At 41.2% G+C, this 12,417-nt stretch overlaps 1 protein-coding gene across 1 annotated transcript in view; it reads right to left on the minus strand.

Moving 5' to 3' along the window:
- Positions 1–5,594: 5,594 nt before the first annotated feature.
- BTAF1 (B-TFIID TATA-box binding protein associated factor 1) overlaps positions 5,595–12,417 on the minus strand; it is an 83,412-nt gene continuing 76,589 nt past the window's right edge. The window contains exons 36-38 of the mRNA XM_061635553.1: positions 8,041–8,200; positions 7,493–7,663; positions 5,595–7,152 (exon numbers count right to left, since the gene is read on the minus strand). Of these exons, the coding sequence (XP_061491537.1) occupies positions 7,003–7,152; positions 7,493–7,663; positions 8,041–8,200 (481 nt within the window). The 3' untranslated portion in view covers positions 5,595–7,002. The remainder of the gene's footprint in view (positions 7,153–7,492; positions 7,664–8,040; positions 8,201–12,417) is intronic.

Below are 12,417 nucleotides of genomic sequence, written 5' to 3' on the forward strand. Positions count from 1 at the left end.
CAGGGTGTTGAGTATTAATTGATTCCGATTGCTTATTGAATCTAGGGCATCTAAGGTTAGTTTTTGAGTGCCCAAACTTCCTTTATCAAATAACAAATTACCATCTGTGTCTTTGTAAGTCTGACTATGTTTAAAAGGCAGAGATCTTGCTATTAATATAGCCACTCCTCTGCTTTTAGAAGAGCCATGAGATGAGTATTGCTCTCTGTAATAATTATGGGTCAATAGTCTTGAGACTTCTTTGCTAGAATGAGTTTCTTGAATAAAAATGATATGGGGCTTATCCTTTAAAGTGAAACTTGAATCTTCTTCTTTTAACCGGATTGCCTAGACCTTTAACATTTAGTGTATAAATCTTTCTATTACCTTCCACGACAAAAGAGTGAATAAAAGGTAAGTTACTCCAACCCAAAGTTTTAGCCAGCGTAGTATGTGTCCCACGGACTTGTTAGTTTATTTATTTATTTATTTATTATTTCAATTTATATACCGCCCTTAGCAGAATAGTTCTCAGGGCGGTGAACAAACAAGATAAAATACAATATATCATAGTAAAAAATCACAAAAACATGTACAAACAAACAACAGAAAGCACAACAAAAACGAAATACAACACAAATTAAGAAGGATACATGTTAAAAGTAGAAAGATTAAGAAAATTAAAAGATTAAAATGCCTGGGAGCATAAAAAGGTCTTTACCTGGCGCCGGAAAGATAGAAGTGTAGGCGCCAGGCATACCTCTTCGGGGAGGCTGTTCCACAACTCAGGGGCCACCACAGAAAAGGCCCTAGATCTAGTAACCACCCTCCGGGCTTCCCGATGAGCTGGTACCCGGAGGAGGGCCTTAGATTCTGAACGAAGTGAACGGGTAGGTTCATAGCGAGAGAGGTGTTCCACAAGGTATTGAGGTCCCACGCCGTGTAAGGCTTTATAGGTCAAAACCAGCACCTTGAATCTCGCCCGGAAGCAAATAGGGAGCCAGTGCAGACGCGCCAGAATAGGTGTTATATGCGAAGACCGACTGGTCCTCGTCAATAGTCTGGCAGCCGCGTTCTGCACCAGCTGAAGCTTCCGAACTGTCTTCAAGGGCAGCCCTACGTAGAGCACATTACAGTAATCCAATCTTGAAGTTACCAGAGCATGAACAACGGAGGCGAGGTCATCCCTGTCCAGATAGGGGCGTAGTTGGGCTACCAGACGAAGATGGTAAAATGCATTCCGTGCCACCGAGGCCACTTGGGCCTCGAGAGACAAGGAAGAATCGAAAAGAACCCCCAAACTACGTACCTGTTCTTTCAGGGGGAGTGTAACCCCATCCAGAACAGGGTGAACATCCACCATCTGAGCAGGGAAGGCGTTCACCAGCAGTGTCTCGGTCTTGTCTGGATTGAGTCTCAGTTTATTAGCTCTCATCCAGTCCATTATCGCGGTCAGGCAACGGTTCAGCACATCAACAGACTCACCTGAAGATGAAAAGGAGAAATAGAGCTGCGTGTCATCAGTATATTGATGGCAACGCACTCCAAAACTCCTGATGACCGCACCCAGCGGCTGCATGTAGATGTTGAAAAGCATGGGGGACAAGACCGACCCCTGAGGGACTCCACAATGGAGAGTCCATGGTGTCGAGTGATGTTCCCCAAGCACTACCTTCTGGTGACGGTCCACGAAGTAGGAGCGGAACCACTGCCAAGCAGTGCCCCCGACACCCAACTCCGCGAGTCTCCCCAGAAGGATACCATGGTCGATGGTATCAAACGCCGCTGAGAGATCAAGGAGAACAAAGTCACACTCCCCCTGTCCCTCTCCCGACAAAGGTCATCATACAGGGCGACCAAGGCTGTTTCGGTGCCAAAACCAGGCCTAAAACCGGATTGAAACGGATCTAGATAATCGGTTTCATCCAAGAGCGCCTGGAGTTGGCCGGCAACCACCCGTTCCAAAACCTTGCCCAAAAAAGGGACATTCGCCACCGGTCTATAGTTGTTCAAGTTATCTGGGTCCAAGGAGGGTTTCTTTAAAAGAGGTCTCACTACTGCCTCCTTCAGGCTACCAGGGACTACTCCCTCCCTCAAGGAGGCATTAACCACTTCCTTGGCCCAACCGGTGGTCCCAGCCCTGCTAGCTTTCACTAGCCAAGATGGGCAAGGATCCAGAACAGACGTGGTTGCCCGAACCATTCCAAGCACCTTGTCCACTTCCTCGAGCTGCACCAACTGAAACTCATCCAATAATAAAGGACAAGGCCGTGCTCCGGACACTTCAATGGATTCATCTGTCGCAACATCGGAGTCAAGATCCCTGCGGATACATGCGATCTTATCTTGAAAGTGTCCAGCAATTTTGTTGCAGCGGGCTTCCAATGTTTCCGTAGTATCGTGGGGGCCAGAGTGTAAGAGCCCACGCACGACTTTAAAAAGCTCCGCTGGGCGGCATAGGGATGATCTAATAGAGGCAGCAAAATAAAGCTTCTTTGCTGTCCTTACCGCTTTTGTATACAACTTATTGGTGGCACTTACCAGTTCACCAGACAGGTATCAAAGAGAAATAATTAGTAAAACTACAACTATTAGAATTGATAAAACCCACTTCTGGAAGGATCCCCTCCCAATGGTAGGGCCCTGTAAACTACTCCAATAGTGTGTTATCCCATGCAGGTAAGTCATCTGGGGAATAAAACCAAAAACTTGGTGTGTCTCTTCCCCGGTGCCACCAATTGTAATATTAGACATCCCTCCCACTTTTTTTTTAAAGACAGAATATCTTGTATATCCAGTCGTGTTTAAGAATGTAGTCATGTTTCAGAGTGTAACCTGTGGCATTATAGTATATTCCTGTAACAACCCGTTTAAAGATAAAAGGTAATATTGAAAATTGTTTAAACAGTATATAAAAAATAACAGTATTTTCCTGAAAACAAAAAATTAGATTTGACCACTAATGTCTTTTCCCTCTGTGAGAGAAGGAGGTGGAGCACACAGGGTGTTGAGTATTAATTGATTCCGATTGCTTATTGAATCTAGGGCATCTTTTTCTAGAAGAGACTGTGTTCCATTTTTCAGTCTTGAAAATCCAAGGATCCCATGAAATCTCTAAGTTTAGTAAGCAGAGGATGTGGCAGGTTTTTTTTGTAGTAGCTGTATGTAATATGCCATCTATTTCAACACAGAAGCAAAATGGGAACCCCCATCAATGTTTAATATTGGCAGCTTGTAATTTCTCTGTTGCAGGTCACAAATTGCATCTTTTCCTAGAGTCTCCACACTAAGATCCTGAAGGACCATGATATCTTTGTTGTCATATTTCAGTCCTCCTTTATCTCTAATAGCTTTCATGAATCTGTCTTTAAGTTGAAAATTAACAAAAGCCACTATAATATCACACGTCATTGCAGAAGTTTTAGGCTTAGGAACTAAATTATGATGAGCACGTTCCAGATCCATTGAGATGATAGGGACTTCAGGGAGTGCTACAGACCACCATGTTGTAAGAAATGTAATCATGTCCCCCTGTTCCTTTTCTTCAGGGACCCCACAAAAGCATACTTTTTGGCTGCTAGCCCTGTTCTCCTGTTCATCCACCTTAATATTAAATTATTTATTAGCTTTTAAGAGCAGTTGGACTTTATCAGCAGTTTTAATGCCTAGTTCCACGGCTTCATTTGCTGTTGTTTCAATAGCAAGAGTTTTTTGTGCGAGTTTATCTAGCGTTTCATTTGTTGAATCAAAAGCTTTTTGCCATTCAGCAATTAATAGAGTATGCATTTTCCAGACACGGTCCCTTAATGTCTCTAATAAGCTTTCATTTTTGAGGAATGCCATTTCCTCTTGTCCCACCTTCCCACTGCCATTTTGAATCTTCTCCAGGAGCTAATTTTAAAATCACAATTTTAAGGCAGTAAATGATCCTACAATGCATCAAGCTGCGATTTTAAGCATGCTTCAGTATTTTGTTTATAAAAAGAGTAAAGAGAATTATTGTGGGGGTATTGCTATTTTTGTTAAGAACGTGGCGGGAGCCAGAGTGATCGTTCTATGCAGTTACTAGGCTTCACGCATGCATGCCCCCCCAATAAATCAGATTTTGAGGTGGTGGTTGTGTGTGCGTGTACGAGTGTGTGAGAGGGAATAGAAACAGTTGGCAGTTTAGCAGAAAACAGGGACAGAGGCAGAACAAGAAAGCTAAGAGCTTCAAGCTGGTCCTAGCTGAAAATGAAGAAATCGCTTTGGGGGATTGCTGCAGTTGCTTTCTGAGGATCTGCCTGGTAAGACTGCCTCCCAGTTTGCTTCCAATTATGTTCCACTTGTATATTTCTAAACGGACACTATTACAAAGTCTTTATGCTCTTGTATTAAAACACACACTCTAGGGATGTGGAAGAGATTTGATTCAGTTCACATTTAAAATCAAATCGATCTCAAATTGATCAAATTCGTACTGAGAACTGAATATGAGAACTGAAATATAGCCATCTTTCAAAATTTGCACTTGCCCAAATTTTGTGATGCAGTTCTCTAAACCAATGTTTACAAAAATGGATCCATAAAAATGAATATATTTGTGAAAATAATATACAAAACGAATATTAGGTGCTTGCAAAAATGTGTACATCAGTCAAAAGTGCATACAAAAATGAGTTTAAGAAAAGTTCACACTATAATACTGAAGAATTTTCATGAGGTTTTTTAAAAATAAAAGTGCTGCAGAAATGTGAACTGAATTCAAGATTAGAACAGTGAGTACCAAAACTGACAGATCCATCTTGAACATATAAATCCCTAAATCTGGAAGTTCTGCTGCATCTTACTGCTTGTGAGAGAGGGACAGAACACAACATGAACACAGCAGTAAACACATTTCCTTGTTGTGAACACATTAACATTTGAAACTAACTTCACCCCTCTACACCTGCCCCCTCCCCATGATGTAACTCCAGATGTGGGAACACGTCACAAAATTGTTTGCAGAAAAACTAACTTCCCATTTTGAACATTAATTATCAGTACAAATACAAGAAGCACAACTTGCTTATAATTCATGACTAGAGACCAACACAAGCTTGCAAGTGTACTCCCCAAAATTGTGGGCAGTGTTTACAGATTCTAGAAACTGACTGAATTCTACTGTTTTCTACTGTGCCTACCAGGACCTAAAAAAGACAGCGAAAGAGAGCATAACCAAATAAGCCAATCATTTCTAAATATACCGTAGAGCAGCCTTTCCCAACCAGTGTGCCTCCACATGTTGTTGGAACACAACTCCCATCAGCCTCAGCCAGCATTGCCAATGGTCAGGAGAGATGGGAGTTGTGGTCCAACAACATCTGGAGGCACACTGGTTGGGAAAGGCTGCTGTAGAGGATCAGCCCTTGCTGAAAAGTAGAAAGAGATTAATAGCAGCACTCTGCACAAAGGGAACCTAATCAAAATGACTTTCTAATAAGACTTAAACTTCTCCCCTTTTTTGTACCTTCTTCAGATAAGGGTGTGTGAGAGAAAGACAGATGGTACTTTTTTTCTATGCAGCTGTCATGTTTATAACCAAAGATCTGGAAAGAACTACATGAGACTTATAATGGTATGATTAATGCCAGTTCAGCTTTTTTGTTTTATTTTTACGGAATGCTAGTTTAATGTTACAACATGGCAGTTCATATATCTACCAAAATCTAACACATGTTCATCCATATTTGAGTCTGTAAAACGATCTTGCTCCATAAGCCATATTTTTTGTCTTAAAAAATTAAAACAATCTTTGTGTTGAAATCTTATGGCTATGTAAGCTCTGATACTGAAGTGCACATCAAGTTTCAAACTTTAGATATGACAACTATACATATATTTTATGTATATATTCAGACAGCTTATGCCTTTAATATATTTAGAAAACAGTGTACACATTTGGTACATTCATGCACATCTATGCACAGACTTATGTCACTATTGACTCCCTTTTTTAAAAAAATGTACAACTATTGTTATTCTTACTCTCAATTAATAAAGCTTCCTAAAATTTCTGTTACATGATTTCAGCTCTGATGCAGTGAAGGCATTTCTAAATAGACTATCTCTGAATTTCCAAGCATCTTCCCTCTTCCATTTAAAAAGTTTCATGCATTAGAGAGTCTTTCCAGCATGGACTCTCATTTTTATAAGATCAACTGCTAGAAATGCTCTGTTTATATATATATATTTTTTTAGTTAAAAAAAATAGGATTGAAGCCTATTGCATACATTTGATCTCTGAATGGGCTATATTCTAGCCACACATATATACATATATGTACACACACACAAAATTTAAAAATGGCACCCTCTAAACAGGATGTGGAAATGGCCTAAAATAAGCCATTATCTGTAAATCCTATTAAAAAGTCAACTGCTCTCAAAATGCCAGAAGACTGAAGAGCACCACATACTTAAATATAAAGGTGGGAACTTTAATACTTGAGGTTTCATTTAATTCCCCAATATTCTTCCAGGATGGTAGGCTTTGCCATTATTATATCAATGTATTATCCCGAAGTAATCTAAACCTCATTCTAAGTTGTAAAACTGAACATTTTTAAAGTAGACGACTAAAGTAAGCTAAAGTAAGGTTTAAAAGAATAGGCTAGTTAAATACTCAAACAATCTGTACAAATTACTGCAGATTCAGGAAAACGGGAGGGACAGCCTTATTTCAAAAGAGAAGTAACACTTATCAACATGTGCAAAACCTGTTAAGACCTGTTTTATTATTCTATCAAATAAGAATTTGTAGCTATTCTGCAAGTTCAGAGCTACCTTACAGTAAGTTTACATTTAGAGGTTTTGTACAATGCAAGTATTTAAGACTTACCTATCCCAAAGTGACAAAGGTGGCTCTATTCAAAATGCCACCCATTTCTCATATTTTTATAAGTATATTTACATGTTATGCTAGATGTCCACTATAAATTCTTTGAAATTCGCTGAATATCAGCTGAAAATGTCAACTAGCAACCATTGTATTAAAAATGGTTATTTGAGTGAATGCATAAACTTTTCTAGACTATATTCAGAGTCATACTGTTCTTGATCCCAAAGTTCTCCAAGATTTTCAAGAACTGATTTCATAGTTGTTTTTCCGGAAGCAGACATGGCAGCTTCTGATTTTTCATTCTTTCCATCCTTGAAGATATTGGAAGATGGGGTGGAGGAAGAAAAAAAAAGAGAAGTACACTGAAGTCTATGTATTTTAAGAGCTAGAAAGCACCCGTGAATACATAAATATGGTAGTCAAAAAAACTAACAATCCTAAGGTGGTCTCTGAACATTACACGGTATGACCATAAAGCAGAAGCAAGAGAGTACTTATTTTTCTCACATCACATCTATATAATGAAAGATTGATGAATGGCTACATTTCCATTGCAAATCTTGCCAAACATTGTGGACTAATCAAAACCATAACAATAACTTGGGTAGCACTAGTTACTTGTTTTCAAATCAGATATGAACTACTATTTACCTTGTCAAGAGTAAAGAGGTCAAGCAGCTGATCCGTTCCCATGCTTTGCAGACTAGTATTCTCTTGACTAATCACTGTATTAGCAATGTTCATTTTGAACTTCTGCAGACCCATTATTTTTTCTTCCAAGGTTCCCCTTGTAATCAGGCGATAAACATTAACAACTCGTTTCTGCAGGACAGTTAACATTTGTAAGCATTTAAGAAACTACCACGTGGCAAATGAAAACATAGAAGACACTTAAAAATAAGTAATTTTTGACAGGGCAAAAAGTGAAGAAAACACAGTAGGAATCTGAGGTGGGGGATGGGGAGAGATCTGAGTAAGACACAGAATTTTTGCCTTCCGTTCCCCGTTTGATAATTAGTCTATGCTAATGTTTTCAGTTCCAGGTAGCCACTATTTTAGAAAATAATGGTTATAAACAGAAAGCACCAACTGTGAGCAATGCACGCTATTTGTGGCATTCATTTTGGAAGGTTAAACCGATTTTTGATTTATTTAGATGATTTTAACTGCTCCTAAATCAGCAGCAATTTATGTTATACCTGTCCAATACGATGTGCTCGATCCATTGCTTGGAGATCTTTCATTGGATTCCAGTCATGTTCAACAAATACCACTGTGTCAGCTCCAGTTAAATTAAGACCCAGTCCACCAACATGAGTGGTAAGCAAGAGTACATCTATGGATGGGTCATTATTAAACCTGTGTATGAAAAAACAGTCAGTTTACCTGGTGACATACACATGCAGAAAAAGCCTGTACCCACAATGGCAGGGCTGGGCAGGTGGAGTTGTGGAGAGAGTTATGCCAGAAACGGACACTAGACTAAACAACTATATTGCTTGTACCTTCCAAATATTTTGGTATTGCATGGGCAGGAATCACAGCTTCACTAGAAACTGCCCATCTACTGGCAGCACATTCCTAGCCTGCCTGTTGGGGTAGGAAGGAGAAGAGGTGAGAAAACCCAGCTTAAGGCAGTTAATGGTGTGAACCGCTAGCATCACCACCTCAAGATGGGAACATGTGAGGAGCTAACCTCCAGTTACCCTAATTATGATCCCTGCCCAATGACCAAGTGCCAAAACTCACTGTGACTTAAAAGCAATGAATGCATCATATGAATACGTAGAAACCAAAATCAGTTTGCCAAGAGGAGTTTCTCTCATAGTTTCCAGCTAGGAACCCAGATAGAATCCCTGTCCATTAACTAGCAACTGACTTGTGGTCCATAGCAAACAAAAAGCCATCTTACAAAAGTAAGAGTAGACAAGTTGCTGTTAAGCTCAACCGCACTGCCATTTAAGTATCTCCATAAGCATCTTGACTCTGGGAAACTCCATTTCTCTAACCATAACAACAGGAAAACACCACTGGACACCGGCAATCCTCCTGTTACATGATAATTAGAAATTACCCTTAGCAGTTATGCAAACAGGCTTGAGAGCTCTGGAGTATGCAAATGCTTCCTTTCTGCCAAAATCCCTAAAGCAATTGCTGGAAATCCAGTATGGTGTAGTGGTTAGAGTGTTGGACCTGGGAGATCAGGGTTCAAATCCCTACTTGGCCATGAAGCTCACTGGATGACCTTGGGCCAGTCACTGTCTCTCAGCCTAATCTACCTCACAGAGTTGTTGTGAAGATAAATTTGGGAGAGGGAGAACCATGTTTGTATGCCACCCTGAGCTCCTTGGAGGAAGGGTGGGCTATAAATATATAAATAAAAAATAAACACCTAATGCATGTCCACTAACTGACCATCTCAGAGCCCTGGAGAAGGAAAACTCATGCCTGAGGCACTGTAACTACCACATGAATACGGAAAGCAGGACTGGACCAAGATGAAGGAGGTGTGAAAATTGGAGGGAGAAATATCAATAATTTAAGATATGCAGATGATACCATACTCTCAGCAGAAACCAGTAATGATTTGAAACGAATGCTGATGAAATTCAAGAGGAAAGCACAAAAGCAGAACTACAGCTGAACATCAAGAAGACTAAAGTAATGACAACAGAAGATTTATGTAACTTTAAAGTTGACAATGAGGACATTGAACTTGTCAAGGATTGTCAATACCTTGTCACAGTCATTAACCAAAAGGGAGACAATAGTCAAGAAATCAGAAGAAGGCTAGGACTGGGGAGAGCAGCTGTGAGAGAACTAGAAAAGGTCCTCAAATGCAAAGATATATCACTGAACATTAAAGTCAGGATCATTCACACCATGGTATTCCCAATCTCTATGTATGGATGTGACAGTTGGGCAGTGAAAAAAGCAGGTAAGAGAAAAATAAACTCATTTGAAATGTGGTGTTGGAGGAGAGCTTTGTGCATACCATGGACTATGAAAAAGACAAATAATTGGGTGTTAGGACAAATTAAACCAGAACTATCATTAGAAGCTAAAATGATGAAACTGAGGTTATCATACCTTGGACACATCATGAGAACACGATTCACTAGAAAAGACAATAATGCTGGGAAAAACAGGAGAGAGTAGAAAAAGAGGAAGGCCAAACAAGATTCTATACAGGAAGCCACAGACCTGAACTTAAAGATCCGAACAGGGTGGTTCACGACAGATGCTCTTGCAGGTCACTGATTCATAGGGTCGCCATAAGTCGTAGTCGACTTGAAGGCACATAACAACAACATAGGTTGGACACCTCTACCCAGAATGCATGCATGAAACTCCATACGCCTTTGCACTTACCATCCATGGTGAAAACATAGATCCTACTAGATCCCTTCTCTCCCTTTGATCAAGGCAAACATTTCCCCCCATCCCCAGAATGGAACATTGGTCATTTACTGTAAAGGGTGTTTTTCTGGCAGATGAAACCCACATAACTCCACACTGGGTCATCATGCTCTAGCAACCCAGGCAGGAAATCTCTTTTGTAAATGTGAATGCTCCTCCCCTTCCTCCTTTCCCTCTCAGCATCTCCTTTGTTTCAATTCCCATTCTGGCCAAGCCCTAAGACTGTGTGTACCTGTGGAGTCAAACCTTGGAATCAACATAAAAACTGTGCCATGTCACAACAAACACAGTAATACCTAAACTTAATGGTAAGAACCTATTGCAGCAGTGAGCGGATGAGTGCAGGGTGTGGCGTGGCTATGTGGGTTTTGTCTGCCAGAAGAAGACCCTTCACGATAAGTGACCAATGTTACATTTTCCTGGCAGACTCACCCACATAGCCCCACAACTGGGACCTACCAGCGCCTGAGTCCGTTTTGGGTGGGAAATTGCAGCTCTACTCACTGTAAAGGTAGCACTACTGAAGGACATGACATCCAAGGGCCACTTCAGCAGAAGCGCAAGTGTCCACTTTATAGTGTCTAGTGAGTGTAGATGGCACTGCCCAGGTGGCTGCTCTGCAGATTTCTGCACTGCTGGCATTAGTGGCAAAAGCTGCAGAAGTTGCTGCTGCCCTGGTGGAATCGGCTGTGACGTGACCAGGAGCCCTAAGCTGTTGAGACTCGTAAGCTAATGCAATACAGGCTCTAATCCATTTGGTTGCCAGTTGCCCCCCCCCCCATGGAGGAGACATGGAAGGAAACAAACAGGCTAGTGGTCAGCCTAAATGTCTTGGTGCGTTTAATACAAATGCACGCTTCACGTCCAATTTGTGCCATAACAGTTCAGATGGATGTGAAGAGCTAGGGCAAAAGGAAGGGAGGACCAGTACCTCAGACCTATGAAAGGTAGAATTAACTTTAGGAATGTTGTGGTGATTGCTGTGCATGCATATCTACCATCAACCAAGATGATGGCTGAAGCTCCCCTAAGGGGCTGATGCTCCTGACACCATCTTGGTTGATGGCAGGCATTTCAGTGCATCCAGCATTCACCACAGTGGGAGAGGAAGGTGGTGCATGTGGGCAGGTGCTGCAGGCCCGGGAAGGCTGGTGCCCAAGGGCCCAGTCATGCCTGGCGCTGGCGCTGGCCCTGGTAGCGTCTGCATGGGCTGGCAGGAAACTGAAACAAAGGAGATGCTGAGAGAGAAATGAAGAGGAGCATTCAAATTAACAATAGAGATTTCCTGCTTTGGCTGCTAGAGCATGACAACCCAATGTGGGGCTATGTGGGTGAGTCTACCAGGAAAAAATGGAACCTGCAAGAATAATAAACAACTAGAGTTTAATGTTCAGTTTGGGTCCATTTGGTCAAGGTCAGTCCAGATTCAGCTAGCTTCACTCACCCTCCTAGTCCTTCCCCCACGTTCCTTCTTAAGTTCTATCTTTATTATTTTCTGTTTACTCTGTTTTAGTCAGGACTCCAGGCAATGCATAGCCATGGGCTACTTCCTTCGAAGAAATCTTCAAGGCTACAGGGTCCTCTGTGGGCCTTGCCTGACTCCGTTTCTTCCGTCACAAACACACAAAGGACTATCTCAGTGGCTTTTCTGGCCTCTGGCCTCATCTCCCCATTTGGTATGAGCCTTCTCATAGTACTAGCACGTTGCTCTCTCTCATTCCTTCTGCCCCGATCCCACCTATCCTCTATAGATTTAATCAAATAGTTGCCATTCTAATCTGAATGGTGCCTCTGTACCTAATCTTTTATTTTTGTAATTAAATATATATTTATATGTCGCTTTTCTGGGCAAAGCCCATCCAAAGCCACTTACAAACAATAAAAACTACATGTATAAAAAAAATCAGTATCACTAAAAACCAAAAAAACCACAAAATTCAAAGCAATAAACCGTTTATTCAATTATCCTGATATTGGCTCCTCATTTCGTTGATAATTCCCTGTACTAGTAAGGTCCAGTGGTCCTTTTGGCATGCTGTGATTCTTGGTTCAAGACCCAAGCAAGTGTTCCTCCTATACTAGTGTAATAACTGATACACATAGAGGAGGGCACATAGTAACACCATTCTGATCTGCTTATTATGCCTTAGGTCACC

The sequence above is a fragment of the Rhineura floridana genome, chromosome 7, assembly GCF_030035675.1.
Source record: "Rhineura floridana isolate rRhiFlo1 chromosome 7, rRhiFlo1.hap2, whole genome shotgun sequence".
NCBI classification, from domain to species: domain Eukaryota; kingdom Metazoa; phylum Chordata; class Lepidosauria; order Squamata; family Rhineuridae; genus Rhineura; species Rhineura floridana.